This window comes from Delphinapterus leucas, chromosome 6, assembly GCF_059928025.1.
Source record: "Delphinapterus leucas isolate spDelLeu-1000000601 "Yukka" chromosome 6, BTC_Dleu_Yukka2, whole genome shotgun sequence".
Lineage (NCBI taxonomy): Eukaryota > Metazoa > Chordata > Mammalia > Artiodactyla > Monodontidae > Delphinapterus > Delphinapterus leucas.
The window spans coordinates 76,071,185-76,092,195 of NC_143134.1; the positions used below are offsets into that span (position 1 = coordinate 76,071,185).

Genomic DNA, 21,011 nt, shown 5'->3' on the forward strand with positions numbered 1-21,011 from the left:
TTTCTCTTGCTGCCTTTAGAATCTTCTCTTTATTTTTAACCTTTGCCATTTTTTTTTATTAGAGTGTAATTGCTTTATAATAGTGTGTTAGTTTCTGCTTTATAACAAAGTGAATCAGTTATACATATACATATGTTCCCATATCTCTTCCCTCTAGTGTCTCCCTCCCTCCCACCCTCTGTATCCCACCCCTCCAGGTGGTCACAAAGCACAGAGCTGATCTCCCTGTGCTATGCAGCTGCTTCCCACTAGCAATCTACCTTACATTTGGTAGTGTATATATGTCCATGCCTCTCTCTCGCTTTGTCACAGCTTACCCTTCCCCCTCCCCATATCCTCAAGTCCGTTCTCTAGTAGGTCTGTGTCTTTATTCCTTTCTTACCCCTAGGTTCTTCCTGACATTTTTTTTTTCTTAAATTCCATATATATGTGTTAGCATACGGTATTTGTCTTTCTCTTTCTGACTTACTTCACTCTGTATGACAGACTCTAGGTCTATCCACTTCATTACAAATAGGTCAGTTTCGTTTCCTTTTATGGCTGAGTAATATTCCATTGTATATATGTGCCACATCTTCTTTATCCATTCATCTGATGATGGACACTTAGGTTGTTTCCATCTCTGGGCTATTGTAAATAGAGCTGCAATGAACATTTTGGTACATGACTCTTTTTGAATTATGGTCTTCTCAGGGTATATGCCGGGTAGTGGGATTCCTGGGTCATATGGTAGTTCTATTTGTAGTTTTTTAAGGAACCTCCATACTGTTCTCCATAGTGGCTGTACCAATTCACATTCCCACCAGCAGTGCAAGAAGGTTCCCTTTTCTCCACACCCTCTCCAGCATTTATTGCTTCTAGATTTCTTGATGATGGCCATTCTGACTGGTGTGAGATGAGATTTGCATTTGTGAGATTTGCATTTCTCTAATGATTAATGATGTTGAGCATTCTTTTATGTGTTTGTTGGCAGTCTGTATATCTTCTTTGGAGAAATGTTTATTTAGGTCTTCTGCCCATTTTTGGATTGGGTTGTTTTTTTGTTATTGAGCTGCGTGAGTTGCTTATAAATTTTGGAGATTAATCCTTTGTCAGTTGCTTCATATGCAAGTATTTTCTCCCATTCTGAGGGTTGTCATTTGGTCTTGTGTATGGTTTCCTTTGCTGTGCAAAAGCTTTGAAGTTTCATTAGGTCCCATTTGTTTATTTTTGTTTTTATTTCCATTTCTCTAGGAGGTGGGTGAAAAGGATCTTGCTGTGATTTATGTCATAGAGTGTTCTGCCTATGTTTTCCTCTAAGAGTTTGATAGTGTCTGGCCTTACATTTAGATCTTTAATCCATTTTGAGCTTAGTTTTGTGTATGGTGTTAGGGAGTGATCTAATCTCATACTTTTACATGTACCTGTCCAGTTTTCCCAACATCACTTACTGAAGAGGCTGTCCTTTCTCCACTGTACATTCCTGCCTCCTTTATCAAAGATAAGGTGACCACATGTGCATGGGTTTATCTCTGGGCTTTCTATCCTGTTCTGTTTTTGTGCCAGTACCATACTGTGTTGATTACTGTAGCTTTGTAGTATAGTCTGAAGTCAGGGAGACTGATTCCTCCAGCTCTGTTTTTTGTTCTCAACATTGCTTTGGCTATTAGGGGTCTTTTGTGTTTCCATATAAATTGTGAAATTTTTAGCTCTTGTTCTGTGAAAAATGCCAGTGGTCGTTTGATAGGGATTGCATTGAATCTGTAGATTGCTTTGGGTAGTAGAGTCATTTTCACAATGTTGATTCTTCCAGTCCAAGAACATGGTATATCTCTCCATCTATTTGTATCATCTTTAATTTCTTTCATCAGTGTCTTATAATTTTCTGCATACAGGTCTTTTGTCTCCTTAGGTAGGTTTATTCCTAGATATTTTATTCTTTTTGTTGCAGTGGTAAATGGGAGTGTTTTCTTGATTTCACTTTCAGATTTTTCATCATTAGTGTATAGGAATGCCAGAGATTTCTGTGCATTAATTTTGTATCCTGCTACTTTACCAAATTCATTGATTAGCTCTAGTAGTTTTCTGGTAGCATCTTTAGGATTCTCTCTGTATAGTATCATGTCATCTGCAAACAGTGACAGCTTTACTTCTTCTTTTCCGATTTGGATTCCTTTTATTTCCTTTTCTTCTCTGATTGCTGTGGCTAAAACTTCCAAAACTATGTTGAATAAGAGTGGTGAGAGTGGGCAACCTTGTCTTGTTCCCGATCTTAGTGGAAATGGTTTCAGTTTTTCACCATTGAGGACGATGTTGGCTGTGGGTTTGTCGTATATGGCCTTTATTATGTTGAGGAAAGTTCCCTCTATGCCTGCATTCTGCAGCGTTTTTATCATAAATGGGTGTTGAATTTTGTCGAAAGCTTTCTCTCCATCTATTGAGATGATCATATGGTTTTTCTCCTTCAATTTGTTAATATGGTTTATCACATTGATTTTTTGCATATATTGAAGAATCCTTGCATTCCTGGAATAAACCCCACTTGATCATGGTGTATGATCCTTTTAATGTGCTGTTGGATTATGTTTGCTAGTATTTTGTTGAGGATTTTTGCATCTATGTTCATCAGTGATATTGGCCTGTAATTTTCTTTCTTTGTGTCATCCCTTTCTGGTTTTGGTGTCAAGTTGATGGTAGCCTTGTAGAATGAGTTTGGGAGTGTTCCTCCCTCTGCTATATTTTGGAAGAGTTTGAGAAGGATAGGTGTTAGCTCTTCTCTAAATGTTTGATAGAATTCGCCTGTGAAGCCATCTGGTCCTGGGCTTTTGTTTGTTGGAAGATTTTTAATCACAGTTTCAATTTCAGTGCTTGTGATTGGTCTGTTCATATTTTCTATTCCTGATTCAGTCTTGGCAGGTTGTGCATTTCTAAGAATTTGTCCATTTCTTCCAGGTTGTCCATTTTATTGGCATAGAGTTGCTTGTAGTAATCTCTCATGATCCTTTGTATTTCTGCAGTGTCAGTTGTTACTTCTCCTTTTTCATTTCTAATTCTATTGATTTGAGTCTTCTCCCTTTTTTTCTTGATGAGTCTGGCTAATGGTTTATCAATTTCATTTATCTTCTCAAAGGACCAGGTTTTAGTTTTATTGATCTTCGCTGTCATTTCCTTCATTTTTTTTCATTTATTTCTGATCTGATTTTTATGATTTCTTTCCTTCTGCTAACTGGGGGTTTTTTGGTCTTCTTTCTCTGATTGCTTTAGGTGCAAGGTTAGGTTGTTTATTCGAGATGCTTCCTGTTTCTTAAGGTAGGATTGTATTGCTATAAACTTCCCTCTTAGAACTGATTTTGCTGCATCCCGTAGGTTTTGGGTTGTCATGTCTCCATTGTCATTTGTTTCTAGGTACTTTTTGATTTCCTCTTTGATTTCTTCAGTGATCACTGCGTTATTAAGTAGTGTATTGTTTAGCCTCCATGTGTTTGTATTTTTTACAGATCTTTTCCTGTAATTGATATCTAGTCTCATAGCGTTGTGGTCGGAAAAGATACTTGATACAATTTCAATTTTCTTAAAGTTACCAAGGCTTGATTTGTGACCCAAGATATGATCTATCCTGGAGAATGTTCCATGAGCACTTGAGAAAAATGTGTATTCTGTTGTTTTTGGATGGAATGTCCTATAAATATCAATTAAGTCCATCTTGTTTAATGTATCATTTAAAGCTTGGGTTTCCTTATTTTCATTTTGGATGATCTGTCCATGGGTGAAAGTGGGTTGTTAAAGCCCCCTACTATGAACGTGTTACTGTCGATTTCCCCTTTTATGGCTGTTAGTATTTGCCTTATGTATTGAGGTGCTCCTATGTTGGGTGCATAAATATTTACAATTGTTATATCTTCTTGGATCGATCCCTTGATCATTATGTAGTGTCCGTTTTGTCTCTTCTAATAGTCTTTATTTTAACGTCTGTTTTGTCTGATATAAGAATTGCTACTCCACCTTTCTTTTGGTTTCCATTTGCATGGAATATCTTTTTCCATACCCTTACTTTCAGTCTGTATGTGTCTCTAGGTCTGAAGTGGGTCTCTTGTAGAGAGCATATATATGGGTCTTGTTTTTGTATCCATTCAGCCAGTCTGTGTCTTTTGGTGGGAGCATTTAGTCCATTTACATTTAAGGTAATTATCGATATGTATGTTCCTATTCCCATTTTCTTAATTGTTTTGGGTTTGTTATTGTAGGTCTTATCCTTCTCTTGTGTTTCTTGCCTAGAGAAGTTCCTTTAGCATTTCTTGTAAAGCTGGTTTGGTGCTGCTGAACTCTCTCAGGTTTTGCTTGTCTGTAAAGGTTTTAATTTCTCCATCAAATCTGTATGAGATCCTTGCTGGGCAGAGTAATCTTGGTTGCAGGTTTTTCTCCTTCATCACTTTAAATATGTCCTGCCACTCCCTTCTGGCTTGCAGAGTTTCTGCTGAAAGATCAGCTGTTAACCTTATGGGGATTCCCTTGTGTGTTATTTGTTGTTTTTCCCTTGCTGCTTTTAATATGTTTTCTTTGTATTTAATTTTTGACAGCTTGATTAATATGTGTCTTGGCGTATTTCTCCTTGGATTTATCCTGTATGGGACTCTCTGTGCTTCCTGGACTTGATTAACTAATTCCTTTCCCATATTAGGGAAATTTTCAACTATAATCTCTTCAAATATTTTCTCCGTCCCTTTCTTTTTCTCTTCTTCTTCTGGAACCCCTATAATTCGAATGTTGGTGCGTATAATGTTGTCCAGAGGTCTCTGAGACTGTCCTCAGTTCTTTTCATTCTTTTTTCTTTATTCTGCTCTGCAGTAGTTATTTCCACTATTTTATTTTCCACGTCACTTATCTGTTCTTCTGCCTCAGTTATTCTGCTATTGATCCCATCTAGAGTATTTTTAATTTCATTTATTGTGTTGTTCATCATTGCTTGTTTCATCTTTAGTTCTTCTAGGTCCTTGTTAAACGTTTCTTGTCTTTTCTCTATTGTATTTCCAAGATTTTGTATCATCTTTACTATCATTATTCTGAATTCTTTTTCAGGTAGACTGCCTATTTCCTCTTCATTTGTTAGGTCTGGTGCATTTTTATCTTACTCCTTCATCTGCTGTGTGTTTTTCTGTCTTCTCATTTTGCTTATCTTACTGTGTTTGGGGTCTCCTTTTTGCAGGCTGCAGGTTCGTACTTCCCGTTGTTTTTGGTGTCTGTCCCCAGTGGCTAAGGTTGGTTCAGTGGGTTGTGTAGGCTTCCTGGTGGAGGGGACTAGTTCCTGTGTTCTGGTGGATGAGGCTGGATCTTGTCTTTCTGTTGAGCAGGTCCACGTCTGGTGGTGTGTTTTGGGGTGTCTGTGGCCTTATTATGATTTTAGGCAGCCTCTCTGCTAATGGGTGTGGTTGTGTTCCTGTCTTGCTAGTTGTTTGGCATAGGGTGTCCAGCACTTTATCTTGCTGGTCGTTGAGTGAAGCTGGGTGCTGTTGTTGAGATGGAGATCTCTGGGAGATTTTCACCGTTTGATATTATGTGGAGCTGGAAGGTCTCTTGTGGACCAGTGTCCTGAAGTTGGCTCTCCCACCTCAGAGGCACAGCACTGACTCTTGGCTGCAGCACCAAGAGCGTTTCATCCACATGCCTCAGAATAAAAGGGAGAAAAAGTAGAAAGAAAGAATTAGTAGAAGAAGAAAGAAAGAAAAGAAAGAAAGAAAGAAAGAAGATAAAATAAAGTAAGATAAAATAATATAAAGTTATTAAAATAATTAAGAAAAAAAAAAAAAAAGAAGGATAGAACCGTAGCACAAATGGTGAAAGCAAAGCTATACAGACAAAATCTTACACAGGAGCATACACACTCACAAAAAGAGGAAAAGGGGAAAAAATCATAAATCTTGCTCTCAAATTCCACCTCCTCAATTTGGGATGATTTATGTCTGAGGGAGGGAGGGAGGGGGGGAGGGAGGGAAGGAAGGAAGGAAGGAAGGAAGGAAGGAGGATAAAGTAAAATAAAATAAAGTTATTAAAATAAATAATAATTATTAAGAAAAAAAAATTTTTTAAACCAAAAAACAACAACAAAAAACGGATGGATAGAACCCTAGCACAAATGGTGGAAGCAAAGCTATACAGACAAAATCTCATACAGAAGCATACACATACACACTCACAAAAAGAGGAAAAGGGGGAAACGTCATAAATCTTGCTCTCAAAGTCCACCTCCACAATTTGAGATGATTCATTGTCTATTCAGGTATTCCACAGATGCAGGGTACATCAAGTTGATTGTGGAGCTTTAATCCGCTGCTTCTGAGGCTGCTGGAGAGATTTCCCTTTCTCTTCTTTGTTCTCACAGCTCCCGGGGCTCAGCTTTGGATTTGGCCCTGCCTCTGCGTATAGGTCGCTGGAGGGTGTCTTCTTTGCTCAGACAGGACGGGGTTAAAGGAGCCGCTGATTCGGGGGCTGTGGCTCACTCAGGCCAGGGGGAGGGAGGGGCACGGAGTGCGGGACAGGCCTGCGGCGGCAGAGGTCAGCAGGACGTTGCACCAGCTTGAGGCGCGCCGTGCATTCTCCCGGGGAAGTTGTCCCTGGATCCCGGGACCCTGGCAGTGGCAGGCTGCACAGGCTCCTGGAAGGGAGGTGTGGATAGTGACCTGTGCTCACACACAGGCTTCTTGGTGGCCGCAGCAGTGGCCTTAGCATCTCATGCCTGTCTCTGGGGTCCGTGCTTTTAGCCGCGGCTCACGCCCATCTCTGGAGCTTCTTTAAGTGGCGCTGTTCTGCCATTTTTATTATAATATGTCTTGATGTGGTCTGTTTGGGTTCATCTTTTTTGGGACCTTCTGTTTCCTATATCTGGATATCTGTTTCCTTCTTTAGGTTTGGGAAGTTTTCAGCCATAGTTTCTTCAAATACATTTTCAATCCCCTTTTCTCTTTCTTCTTCTGGAATCCTTGTTATCCGTAGATTGGCATGCTTTGTATTATCCCATAGGTCTCTTATATTGCTTTCTTTTTTGTTTGTTTCATTTGGCTTTCTCTCTGCTGTTTTGATCGGGTAATTTCCATTATTCTATCTTCCAGATCGCTTACTCTTTCTTCTACATTATTCATTCTGCTCTTCATTGCCTTTAGCTCAGCTTTTGTCTCGGCAAATGAATTTTCTAATTTTTCTTGTCTCTTCCTTATAGTTTCTACTTCCTTTTTACAGTAATTTGCATTTCTGTTGATAGCCTTTCTTAATTCCTTCAGTATTTTTGTTACCATCTTTTTGGACTTCGTGTCTGTTAGACTGAAGAGGTCTGTTTCATTGTTCCTTCAGGGGAATTCTCTTGGTCTTTTCACTGGGAATGGTTCCCTTATATCCCTCTTACTCTGTGTATTTAGGAGAAACAATTATATACCGTAGTCTTGGAGGGCTATTTATATGCAGAAGTGTCCCTGTGTAGCTTGTGTGGGTTTAATATGTTTTTGGTGTGAGGGTTGCTTTTGGTTTGGATGCTTGCCGTTTCTTTCCTCAGCGTGTGCTGGCTGTTATCCCTTGATAGGGGCTATGCAGGTGCACTGCCTGCACAAGTTTCCAGGAGGTGGGGGAAACAACCAGCATCCACTCATGGGACCCTTGGTAGTGGCAGCAGTCCACGCCCATCTCTGGAGTCCTAGATGGCAGTGGTGGCTCGCACCCATCCCTGGAGCTCTTGTAGGTGGTGCCCTGCCGCCTGAAAGCACACGTGCAGAGAAAGGAGCTTCTATGGCGGTCCCACCCCTCTCCTCACACACACCCGAACAATGGCACCTTGTCTCTCTGGTGGTCCCAGGTCTTCTTCCATGCTGCTGATTGCCAGTGAAGAAGATGGATGGGTAGATAGGAGGTGTGAAGCAGTAGTACTTTTAAATCAAGAAATAAGTAAATACCCTTCTTTCAGATTTTCTATTTTTTAATGTTCCTTATAGTCATGTGGTACAGTCTCCTCTGAATTCAGAGTGGTGGAGTGTAAGATGAGGAAACCATGGGCCACCTGTATGGGCAGGCTGGTTTTGATGTCTGGAAATGCATATGTAAGAGTTAGTTTTCATTCATACATTTTCCAAGTAGAGAGAGTTTCGAGGTTTAACTGTTGTATGCTTTTATATACCAACCCATTTAAAATTGTAGTCAACACGTGACTGGAGTGTAGCATAATGATTAAAGGATAAATAACTCCTCTGGCAGTGTTTGGGAATTAGTATTGGCATTTGTTTTAATTTTATTTTAACAGTTTAAATAATTTCAAATGTTGAAAGAGTAATAACCTACAGGTGGTCAGTTACGTATTATCACTAATGTCAGGCTTTCCTTCTTTGGAGGGGCCAAAATGTCAAAAGGAATAAAAATTATAATAATAATCCTATGTGGCAACCTTTGATGCAAGAGAATTTTAGAAATTTTATTTCTAAAATTACGTATTTGGAGTATAAATATTTTTAATTTATTTTTTAACTAGGTTCAGGACTTCTGGAAATCTTGTAATCACTCGTGAGATTGATGTGGCAAAAAATCAGTCCTTTTGGTTCATCAACAAAAAATCTACAACTCAGAAAGTAGTAGAAGAGCAGGTTGCAGCCTTAAATATTCAAGTGGGCAATCTTTGCCAGTTTCTACCTCAGGTATGAGAGAATTAAATGTAAAGGTGGGGAAATTTTGTGTATGTTTCCTCTTTACGTCATATAAGAATGTAAACACTTTTTAAGAGTATTGTAATGGTTACTATTTAAAATGAGCATAGTGGTCTTAATACTTACTAACAGTTCTTTGTAAAAGGTAGCATCTCATCTCTTACAGTATAATCTTACTAGTTTGTAGTAATTTGGAAATATTCAATTAATGAGCCTGTTAAAGTATTGTAAAGGAAATAAAGGTATTATTTTTAAGTACAGAGAGTAGCTTGAACAGCTGTGTGCTCTCATTCATAGACTCGTAAAATTTTGTTAATAAACAACTTCTTAATCAGTGTGTTTGTATAAAATATTTTATATAGTAAGACTTTTAAATCTATAGGTGTGCCTTCTAAAAACCTTTCATATTTTAAGTTTGTTTAGTAAAAATAAAACATCCTGATATTGCATGTTATATGTTAAAATCAGATCTTTTAAATTTGTCTTTGAATGCAGTCTAGTGACTGAATTATAGTTCTTTTTTTTCTTCAGAAACTGATGATTTGATTACTATGTCTAAGTGAAAGAAAAGTTAAAATTTTAAAGTATTTATCAGCTGTTATAAGACTGTCTACAGAAGTAGATGTTTTAAATTGCTCTGTGTGTTTTTTTTTTAACTTCTAGTATTTCATTCCAAATTATGTGTAGTAGATAATCATTTCAGTCCAGGGGACTATTTTTTCTTTTCTTTCCAAACTATTTGTTAAATGTGTATAAAACTTAAAACCTGGAAATATTGACATTGAAATTTTTTTTAGGTTCTCAAAAAGATGACAGTTTATACCCTAAGTTTATTATTTTAAAGAATGATATATGAAGGACAGGGTTTATATTAAGATTCACATCTCAAAATAAAGGGGATTTTTTCTTTTAAATGAGTTTCTTCTTGACAAGTATCATTGAATGAAAAATGTTTTGAAGATATTTATAAACGATAATATTAACTGATATTTAAGTGTTTTGCTCTAGGATAAAGTTGGAGAATTTGCTAAACTAAGTAAAATTGAACTCCTTGAAGCTACTGAGAAGTCAATTGGTCCTCCAGAAATGCACAAATACCACTGTGAACTCAAAAACTTCAGGGAGAAAGAAAAACAACTAGAGGTATTTATAAATAGACAACTCATTTTATGTCTCTCATTGATTTCTACGTCTCAAAATGTGGGAAAGTAAATAGTAGTTTTGATTCATTGAGTGCATTCATATATTTGTGATTTTTTTTCACCTAGGATTTTGTTGCTAACATTAATTAAGTTAGGTGACAAAAAGTGGGAATGGATTTTATATAAAGTTTGAAAATTTTGACTATCATTTCATCAAATATATGTTATTAATTGAATTTCTAAAGCAGCAGTCCCCAACCTTTTCGGCACCAGGGACCGGTTTCATGGAAGGCAGTTTTTCTACGGACGGGGGGAGGGGTGGGAGATGGTTCAGGCAGTAATGCAAGCGATGGGGAGCAGCAGACGAAGCTTCACTCGCCTGCCTCCTGCTGTGCGGCCTGGTTCTTAACAGGCCACGGACCAGTACCGGTCTACAGACTGGGGGTTGGGGACCCCTGTTCTAAAGAACCGATAATAGTATTATGAAGTATTTTTTTTCTCTCAGGCAGTTTCAGTGTTATTCTTTTATTCATTCAGTATTTACTAAACACCTACTACATGCCAGGCACTGTGTAAGGCTTTGGGTAATACAGCAGATATGTAGCTTTTAATATAGTGTCTCTGTTGAGCCAGTTCTCATATTTTCAGTTGTGTGAGGATGGACTTTGTAAAAGAACTGTACATTTAGTTGCACTGTTTGATTTTTATTTTCACCTTTAATAAATTAAAATGTTCTTTTTAGCATATCATTCGAAAAGGTGCTTTATTTAATGAATCATTTTCCATATCTCAGCAGCTAAAATAAATTCAGTAAATTTTTGTAATGAGAAATCTTGTAAACAAATGCTTTCTCTTAAACTGTAACTGTCTGTACTTGATAATGAGCTTTATTATAATTTAATACTATTTTTATTGTTATACTTATTCAGAGTGAATGGCCAAAGGAGTCGTAATTATTTTATCCTACTTTATATACTCCGTCGGTCCTTTTACTTTTCACGACATCAAACAATCTTAATACACCCCTCTGAAACACTCACTGAAACTACCTACCAAACTCTGAAGGAAAACAAACGTATTCTACTAAGCTCTGAGTACATTTTTGGCATTTGTTAATTCACAATATAAAGGCTGAATTTTAGCTTTCCTTTATCTCATTTCTAAGTCCTTCAGTCATTGGTATTTATAACATTGTAATCATAATAATACCACTCTTCATTTGTATGTCATGTTACAGCTTTTGTTGAGCTTTCACCTATAGTAGGTTGAGTTGCCTCCACCGTTGAGGTGAATGGGGCAGATACCTCTCTTCTCTTCAGGCAAGAAGAATCCAGGCTTAGAGATGTGGCAGGGCTTCCTCACAGTCCCATAATTAATAAATAGTAGAACCTAGACCAGAATTCAGGTGTGCACATTAGTTTCACACAGTTCTTAAGAACTCCTATGGAATCATTTATTGTGAAATTTTGTTAGCGCTGTACATTTTTCATTATTAAAAGCTTTGACCTTTTGTCTTTCTTCAGTTAAACTAATTGTTAAATAAATATTTATTTTAGACCTCATGCAAAGAGAAAACTGAATATCTAGAGAAGATGATTCAGAGGAATGAAAGATATAAACAAGATGTGGAGAGGTTCTATGAACGTAAGCGACATTTAGATTTGATTGAGATGCTTGAAGCAAAAAGGCCATGGGTGGTAAGTGTGAGTTATTAAAGGTGAAAATAGTGATTCTTTAATTAGGAGGAAAAGTTATAAAGAAGGCACTAATTGTATATTCAAATTAGGTGCTTTTGTTCATTTTTGCTTTGTATATCATACATAGTAACATTTATCTCTTTCTTTGTGTTATTATACAACTGTGTGCTATGTTGTTATTGCATGTTGATTAAGTCTGTGTCCTTAATTTTTCCAGATTTGAGTCAACAGTTTTGTTTTATAAAATGTTAATGAGCTAAAATGTTTACATATGTAAAAATTAAATCTTTGAGTGTCCTCAGGTCACTGAGAATTTACTTTGAGTGTGCTACTAATAGCAGCTTCAGCTACAGAGAAAGCTGAAGGATATTAATTGTAATCTTCTACTCATTATGCTTCATAAGCTTACTGAAACTACTGTTTTTAGTCACTCTGTGATGTATACTGTCTAAAACCACAGTTTGGGTCAAAGATTCATTTCCCTCTGTACATTACTTTTCAGTGGGTGAAACAAAATAAGGAAGTTTAATAATGTTTTTAAGGCTAGGATGGAAATAATTATTAGATTGGAGAAATATGTGGCTTTATTTGTGAACTTCTCCCACCCACCCTAACCCCACCACCCCTGCTTCACCCTATCCTTTCCCATAATTCCATTTTCTTAAACTTTTTTCTTCCTTCAGCTCATTTTGATTAGGTTTATCCTATGTCCATTATTATTCTTGCACCTGCTTTATATTTGTCTTTTGAAGTCTTTTGATTTCTCCCTTTTCTTTCAAGATTGATTTCAATCTTTTTTCATTTTTTCCTTTTTTTGGTTTACTCTAATGTTTATTTGTATTGTTTTCTTACCTTTCTTCATCCCATTCATTCTTACTATATGCTCTCTTAGCACTCCCCTTAATTTTTTTTAGCAAATATTTATTAATTCCTGTGACGTGACAAGCATCATTTTCACCTGGTTGCTACATTTTGCTTTTCTCTTGAGCCATTTTACTTTTGTTTTTTCATTTTTATTTTTCATAACTGAGTTTCTTTTGGTTCTTTATATGTTTTTGAATGCCTTCTTTATTGAGAGACTAGAGGAGGTCCTACTGTTAGAAGCCATTAGGATGTAAATTTCAATAACAGGAAGGGATGGAAGACAGAGAGTCTGGCCTAGTGATAGAGATAAGTGCTCAGTGAGTATCACTGAGTTAATCATTATGTTGGTATTTACTATTTCTGAAGTTGTTTCAGAGGGCAAATTTTTTATTAATAGACCTGCCAAAGGGATTCAAAACCGTCTTTTTCATAGATTTGGTTTCTGCCTGTACCTTGATTTTTGTATTTGTGTTACTTTAAGCTAGGAGTGCATTAACTTCTCTTTCTTGAATTCATTACAAGGAATATGAAAATGTTCGTCAGGACTATGAAGAAGTAAAACTAGCTCGGGACCGAGCGAAGGATGAGGTCAGAAAACTTAAAGAAGGGCAGATTCCTATAACACAACGCATTGAAGAAATTGAAAGGCAGCGTCACAATTTGGAGGCTCGAATCAAAGAGAAGGTACTTTTCTGGCTCAATTTTGGATTTCCTGTATTTTATTTTAGCAAATACAAAAAATATTTTGCAGGTCTTTTAAAATGCTTTGTAGATTTACTTGTTAACTTTAGTTCCTTAAGTTCTTTTACTAGGAATTCTACTACCACAGGTCTTTCAAGGTCCTAATCATCACTTGCTACTTTATAGGCGCTTGCTACTCTATAGAAATTCCGAGACATAAAAAGAGAAAAATGAAATGTTATTGTTTTAATAACAGGAGGATTCAGAGTAGTATTCCTAGAAACGTTTAACTCCTTTTGTGAATTTATTATACATGCTTTGTAACTATATACCCTTTTGGAGGAATGTAATATAAAAATCCTGATGTTTCTTGGAATAAATAATATAATGGCCTATGGAATATTCTTGATATTTTGAAAATATAAATTTAAATTTTTTGTGATCATGGCTTTTAACCTTTAGGTGAGATTTTGGTGTCAGATATTGTTTTGAGAATGGACCCTGCAATTCTATATAATCGTTTCTAGGATAAAATAACATGAGGAAATAAATGTGAAGAGATACAGAAACATATGTATGCATATTGCTGCAGCTATTTTTAATATCTATAGGAATAACCTTTCATAGATTTTCAAATAATTGTTGGTATTTTGGGTGATAATTATGAATTTAGTTGGAAAGAAATCATGGAAAATCATTGTGGGTAAACTTAAATAGCAACTTAATATTTGGATGAGTGGGGTCACATAATTGCCTTGCTTGAATTTTTAACTAACTTCCCCTCTTCTGGTTCAATCTTACAGGCAACAGATATTAAGGAGACATCTCAAAAATGCAAACAAAAGCAAGATGTTATAGAAAGGAAAGATAAACATGTAAGATCTTGTATTGAAATTTTTGTTATGTTAATTTGCCCTAACTTTTGTGTTCAGGTGTAGATTATGAGACACCTTCTTGTTTGGGAATTGTCTGAGATCCTCCTCATTCTCTATTTCTTATCTTAATCTGTGAGGGGAACTAAGCTTTGGAAGTATAGCACTTGCACAGAGGATAAATGGGGAAAATGGCTCTAAACTACTCATAGATATGCATTATAGGGTGCAATAGATATGTATTTAATAGGGTGATGGTAAAGTTGGATTTAGTTATCTTAACAGCAGAAATTAAATTATAAGGGATTTATTCTGTTGTTTGTTTATATTAAGAGTTGGGTATTAAAAAAGCTGATTATAAATTCATTGTGCATGGATGGGAGTTGATGACAAAATTATTTTAGGATAATTGGGCAAGAAAGTGGGCTTTTTAGCTAACAGATCCCAAAATGTATCTGGGGTTCTGTTCTCCAGGACCATTCAGAAACTAAAGTTTGTATTACCTTTCTTAGGGATAGATGCATGTCTTGAAGCATTCCTGGTGTTTAAAGCATGACGTTAATCTCTCAGTTTTCAGCCTTACCCCTTTTCCTATGCCTTTATCTTCAAGCTCCAATCCTCTCTCATTTAACTTCTCCAGAGAATAAACCTCACATTTTCATGACAGAAGCTTGCTTGCTAGCGTTAGTGCTCAAGGTGTGTACATAGAGGTGGTGTGAAGGCATTGGGGTAGGAGGGTAGTGTAGGGTTGGTAGGGGTAATTCTCTATGTGGGGTGTGTGTGTCTTTCTCTCTCTCTTTGGAAGGCTCAACAATAATGTATTTATAGCAAAATCTCCTTTCTCTAAATCCCTCTAAAGTATGTGCAGGGCAGTCACCATTGTATCCAAATACCCGGTAGAGAAATAGAGACTCAACAAAATTAAACGACTTGCAGAACTCAGAAGTAGCTCCCAGTGCCGCACTCTACTTTCCCCAATGTAAAATAACATTTTCCATAAAAATCTTACTTAATATGTAATGTCTTTTTACTTGACATTTCCTAGTTCTAAGAGTCTCCAGGATATTTTTTTTTAAGAAGAGTCAGTTCTTTTCTTGTTTCTTTCTCTTTCACTCACCCTTTACACTGTGGTTCCTATAATAGGCTGCTAAATTAGTTGTCCCTCTACTACATTTACTCTTCTGAGTATTTATTGAAATCTCCAGTTATTGATGTCTCCTCCCTTACTCCTTTTGTCCTTGTGAGATTGAGCCCTTTTTGCTCCGTTTCTGTTATTTTGTTAGAGTTTAGAAGGAAAAAGTCACAAAGATTCACCTTTAAAACCCCAAACGGGAATACTAAGTTGATAGGTTGTCTAACATTGAACCGTCCTTGCATTTTGTCATAAATCTTACTTGGTATTTTAATATGTTCCTGGATTCAAATAGAAAATCTTCTTTTTAGGATTGTTTTGCACCATCTGAGATTGACCTAAAATTTTATTTTATTCCATCCTTAACTGTTTTTTTTTAGTGTTATGCCAACCTTTTAAGTGGTTTAGTACTCCTAAAACCAATGTTTTCTTTTTTTCCCTTATCATAATTGCCAGTTTGTCACTTTTGTAAGTTCTTGAATTTTTAGCCTTTCTTAATTTTTAATACATTTTAGGGTATAAATTTTTTTCTGGTTATCATTTGGTTATACATTTCATATGTGTGATATGTACTGCTTTTCTGTTTAAGATTTTATAATTCTCATTTAAATGTTTTTGTTTAAGCTTACATAGGAGTTCTTACTGTTTCAATTTACTTGGATATGGAATTTTTAAGCTTATTAAAAAATGTGTAGTTCCAGTTATATTGCTTTACGATTAATAAATGTGGCCTTTATGACTTTATTTTAGAATTTTTGGAAACCTCTTTTGGGCTTTTATATTTGGTTTTGTATGTGTTCTTCATACATTCATAAAGAATGTATTCTGTCTTCAGGGATTTTTTTTATACATATAAATATAGATATATAGCTATATATATATCAAGCTTACTATAACTATGCAAATGTTCTACTTATTTTTTTTTCTTACCAACCTGACATCCATTTTAAAGTATCAGTACCTTCTGTGAATGTAGATTTGTCTATTTTTCCTTGTAATTGTATTAGTTCTTGCTTTCTAGATTTTAAAGCTTTATTGTTTGTTCTTTCTGCATCATGTTTTTATTTTATCTGCTGTAAATAACATATACTGGGTTTTGCTTTGTAATTTTTTCAGTTTGGTGTGAGAGACACTTTTTCATACAGTAAAGGAGTTTAACCAGTTCACATTTACCATTGTTTTCTACTTCCTATGCTTTTTGTTTGATTCTTCCTATTCCCCTTTCTACTTTCTGTTGCTGTTGATCAAGGATTTCTTTTTCCATTTTTTTCCCTAAAGTTATATATTCTAAGCCTATTCTACTGATTACTCTTAAAGTTTAAATAACATATTTTTCTTAATAAAAAAAGTTAATCAGTATTTTCATTTTACTTAATTAAGATCAGAATCTTAGCAAGCTTTTATTTCTTTTTCCTCCTCTTCATGCCAGTGTCATCAGAAATTTTACTTGTCAGTTATTTAAGATGTTATTTTCTACTATCTGTATTTATTTAGACTTAATAATATATTTATTGGCTTATTTGATCATGTTTCTGCTTATATTACACTTCTTCTGATTCTTTCTTTTGAAGAGGTAGGAATTTGGGGGGTTTTTTTCTTACTGGCTATCTTCTGTAGGTGTTTGAGACGTTCTTTGGGTGATAAACTTTGAGTCCCTGTATGTTGCAAACTATCTTCTTTGCAGTCACTATGGAATATTAATATGGCTGGATATTGGATTCTAGATTACAAATTTTTTTTTCCTTAGCACTTTGACAGTCTGCCTCAGTGTCTTCTTGGGTCTAATGTAGTTGGCCCTCCATGTCCATGGATTTTGCATTCGTGGATTCAACCAACCAAGCAAAAATATTTGGGAAAAAAAATATTCCAGAAAGTTCCGAAAACCAAACTTGAATTTGTTATACACCAGCAACTTTTTACATAGCATTTACATTGTACTAGAGATGATTTTTTTTTATTTTTTACATTTAATGTAATTTTTTTTCATGTTTGCTTTGGGATGGGGAATAGATCACTCAGTAAAAGCATACAGTAAAAACAAAGTATGTCTTACGTACAGCTTTAAAACTACAATAATGATGTACCTTTGCATCCCATACTAATGATGTGTGTAGGTTGTATGCAAATACTATGCTATTTTATGTAAGAGACTTGAGCATCTGTGGATATTGGTAGCTGTAGACGGTGGGGGGAATGGAGAGGTGCTGGAACTAACCCTCTGAGGATACCAGGGGACAAGTGTATTGTTCCTGAAAAGTAGCAGATATGAGAAGTAGCCAGAGACTATGTTAGGTAGACCCTTGAAGAAAAAAGAAAGCAATTTGAATTTGATTGTAAATGCAGTGAGAAACTATAAGAAGGCTTTGAAAGTTTTTAAGCCATAGAGAAACAGTATTTCATATATTCTATTTATTTGTGCATTTATTTATTTTTGGCTGTGTTGGGTCTTCATTGCTGTGTGTAGGCTTTCTCTAATTGCGGCGAGCAGGGGCTACTCTTGTGTTAAATATTTTCCATTGTACCATTTTAATTCCCTTGTTCTTTTGCTGTGTATTTTTTGAGCTACTGTTTTAGTGACTGCCTTTAGAATTATAAATAACATCTTAATTTATGATAATCTATTTCATATTAATATGAACTTGAGTAGTATACAAACTTTGTTCCCATATAGCTCCATTCCCTTCTCCTTCCTTTGTGTTATTGTCATACCAGTTATATTTTTAATCATTATAAGCCTATCAACGTAGTTTTATAATTATTTATATAGTTTCATTTTTGTGGCAATAATTGTGTGATTCTCTGACACCAACTTTGTGTCCTAAAGTTCAATTCAGTTCTGATACTAACTACTTGGAATTAAAGCAGATTCTACAATTTCATGGCTCAGTCTCACAAGGTAGTCCTGGCTTTACATGCCAGTCTCAATTCCCCAGACCTCAGATTTCCTACTCTTCTCTCTGACTTTGCTACAAATTCAGGGATTCCCACAACCCCCCTCCACCGCCAACTTCAGGTTCAGTATTTGCTAGAACGACTCACAGAATACAGGAAGATGTTACACTTAACAATTACCTGTTTATTATAAAGGATACAACTCAGGAACAGCCAAATGAAAGAGGTGCATAGCGCAAGGTATGGGGGGTTAGAGTGGTGCAGAGCTTCTAATCCCTTTCTGGGTGCACCACCTTCCCAGCATATGGACATGTTCACTAACCCAGAAGCTCCATAACCATGTTGTTCAAGAGTTTTATTGAGTTTCATTACCTGGATATGATTGATTAAATTATTGGCTGTTGGTGAGTGAGGTCAATCTCCAGCCTCTCTCTACTCCTTGAGGGCAGGGGGTGAGGCTGAAAGTTCCAACCCCTTAATTATGTGGTTGGTTCTTCTGGTAATCAGTCTCTATTCTGAAGCTGTATAGGGACCCTGCCAAGAGTCGTCTTATTAGCATAAAATCAGGTATCTGCAAAAGGGACTTAGTGTGAATAACAAAAGACACTTCTGTCACTCAGGAAATTCTAAGGTTTTTAAGACCTCTGAGCCAGGAACTGGGGACAAAAAACCAAATATATATTTTTTATTATACCACAACAGTTGTCTTTTATATCAGATAGGAGAAAAGAAGAGTTACAAACAACAGATACATTTTTACTGTCTCTTATTCACATATGTAGTTACCTTTACTGGTGCTCTTTATTTCTTTGTGTAGTTTCAAGTTACTGTCTAGTGTCCTTTCATTTCATTCTGAAAGACTTGCATTAATATTTCTTGTAGGGCAGGTCTGCTAATGATGAATTCTACCAGTATTTGTTTATCTGAGAATGTCTTAAGTTTTCTTTCTTTTGGAGGCATAGTTTTGCTGGGTATAGAATTCTTGGTTTTCTTTCAGTACTTTGAATATAACATCCACTGCCTTCTGACCTCCATGGTTTTTGATGAGAAATCAGCTATTAATCTTATTGAGGATCCCTTGTACATGATGAGTTACTTCTTTCTTGCTTTCAAAATTCTCTCCTTTTCTTTTCAGCAGTTAACTATGTAATTTCTAGATGTGAGTCACCTTTGGTTTATCCTGCTTGGAATTAATGGAGCTTCTTGGGTGTGTAGATTAATGTTCTTCATCACAATTGGGAAGCTTAGGGTCATTATTCTTCAGATATTCTTCCTGCTTTCTTTTTTTTCTCTCCTTCTGAGACTCCTGTTACACATATTTTGATATATTTAATGGTGTCCTACATTCTATTTCTTTTTCTTTTTCTTTTTTTCTGTTCCTCAGACTGAATACTTTCAATTGACTTATCTTCAAGCTCACTTAATCTTTGCTTTGCATGTTCAAATCTGCCATTGAGCTCCACTAGTGAATCTTTTATTTCAGTTACTGAACTTTTCAACTGAGGATTTCTACTTGACTCTTTTTTTATAATTTCTCTCTTTATTGATATTCTCTATTCAATAAGACATTGTTCTCTTACTTTCTTTTCCTTAGACATGTTTTCCTTTAGTTCATTGAACATATTTAAAATAGCTGTCTTAAAGTCATTATTTTGTAACTATTTCTGGGCTTCCTCAGGGACATTTTTTGTTGACTGCTGTTTTTTCCTGTGTATGGGTTATACTTTCTTGTTTTGTTGACTGTGTTTTAATTTTTTGTTGAAACTATAAAGTTTAAATAGCAGGATGTGGCAGCTCTGAAATCAGTTGTCCTCCTTTAACCCAGGCTTGTGTTATTTTTGTTTGCTGATGATGTTGTTACTGTTTGTTTTTTTTTAATTACTTTCCTAACTCTGTGAATTCTGTATTCTTTGTCATATGTGACTACTGAAGTCTCGTGCTCAGTTAGTTAATGGTCAGCTAATTATTGGACAGGTATTTTCTCAAATGACTATAATGTCTCCCAATCTAGTATATCTCCCAGTGTTTGTTGAGGGTCTCTGAATGCATGTTGGTTCACACCTTCACCACTCAGCCAGGCATTGTTTTCACTTTCCACCAAGATTCTGTCCTCAAATACTCCCTGAATTGTTGAAAGTGTTGGTTAAGTTCCACTGCTAGTTTACAACTCTGTTTCAGCTTTCACTTCCTATTTGCACAGAATGTTGTGAGAGATAAGGGCCTCCTCAGCTCTTCTAGGGCATGCATACAGCCTTGGGCATGCACAGTCCTAACTCAAGCATGCATATGACCTTCTAGATTCCCAGGAGCTACCAAAACTTCCTATGGGCATCGTATTTTCTAGCTTTTGCTTTTAAATTTTTTGGTTAGCTTATTGTTTGCCACACTGTTATCTCACACCAGGCAGCTCTGTTGTTAAACAATTGCCACTGATTGTTTTTGGCAGCTTCCTCCAAGGAAAAGGGTCTTTTGCAGTGTGCAAGCTATGGAGTCAGGTCAAATGGAGATAAACTTTGCAAGTAAGGTTTTCCTGGAAACTGCCAGACAGATCAGATAATGATAGTTCTCTGAGATTGAGAATGTGAAAGTTCTCTAGCTTTATGATCTCTCCCGTAGCTCCTAGGCTGCTGATTTCACTATGACTGTGGGCTGTTGGTTTTCAAGGCTGCCAAGGAACTGAGGAGAGGGGAATAGGAATAGGGCATGTTCAAAACACCACAAAGCTTGTTGTTTTTACCAAGATTCGAGCATTTTTCTTGAGTAAATGCTCTCTGGCTTGTTGAAAAGCCTTTGGTTAAATTCCAGAGTTCTGAAAGAGTTAATTTTGATCATTTTTGTCAATGTTTTCACTACTTTTCTGGAGGAGAGGATTTTCAGAGTTCCTTTGCCATTACTGTTGACAGCCAAATCTTCTCTATATCTACAGAAAAATGTTGCTAGGATTTTAATGGGACTTGCATTAAACATATGTCAATTTGGGGAGAATTGAAACCTTTACTATGTTGAATCTTCCAAACTGTGAACACGGTATGTCTCCATTTATTTAGATCTTTGATTTTTTTCCATCAGTATTTTGT

At 36.0% G+C, this 21,011-nt stretch overlaps 1 protein-coding gene across 7 annotated transcripts in view; it reads left to right on the forward strand.

The window, feature by feature from the left end:
* SMC5 (structural maintenance of chromosomes 5) overlaps positions 1-21,011 on the forward strand; it is a 102,455-nt gene that overhangs the window by 29,907 nt on the left and 51,537 nt on the right. For all 7 annotated transcript variants that reach the window (XM_089913289.1, XM_022573531.3, XM_022573532.3 and 4 more), the window contains 5 exons: positions 8,483-8,645; positions 9,663-9,797; positions 11,353-11,493; positions 12,880-13,041; positions 13,842-13,913. In XM_089913289.1, the coding sequence (XP_089769415.1) occupies positions 8,483-8,645; positions 9,663-9,797; positions 11,353-11,493; positions 12,880-13,041; positions 13,842-13,913 (673 nt within the window). The remainder of the gene's footprint in view (positions 1-8,482; positions 8,646-9,662; positions 9,798-11,352; positions 11,494-12,879; positions 13,042-13,841; positions 13,914-21,011) is intronic.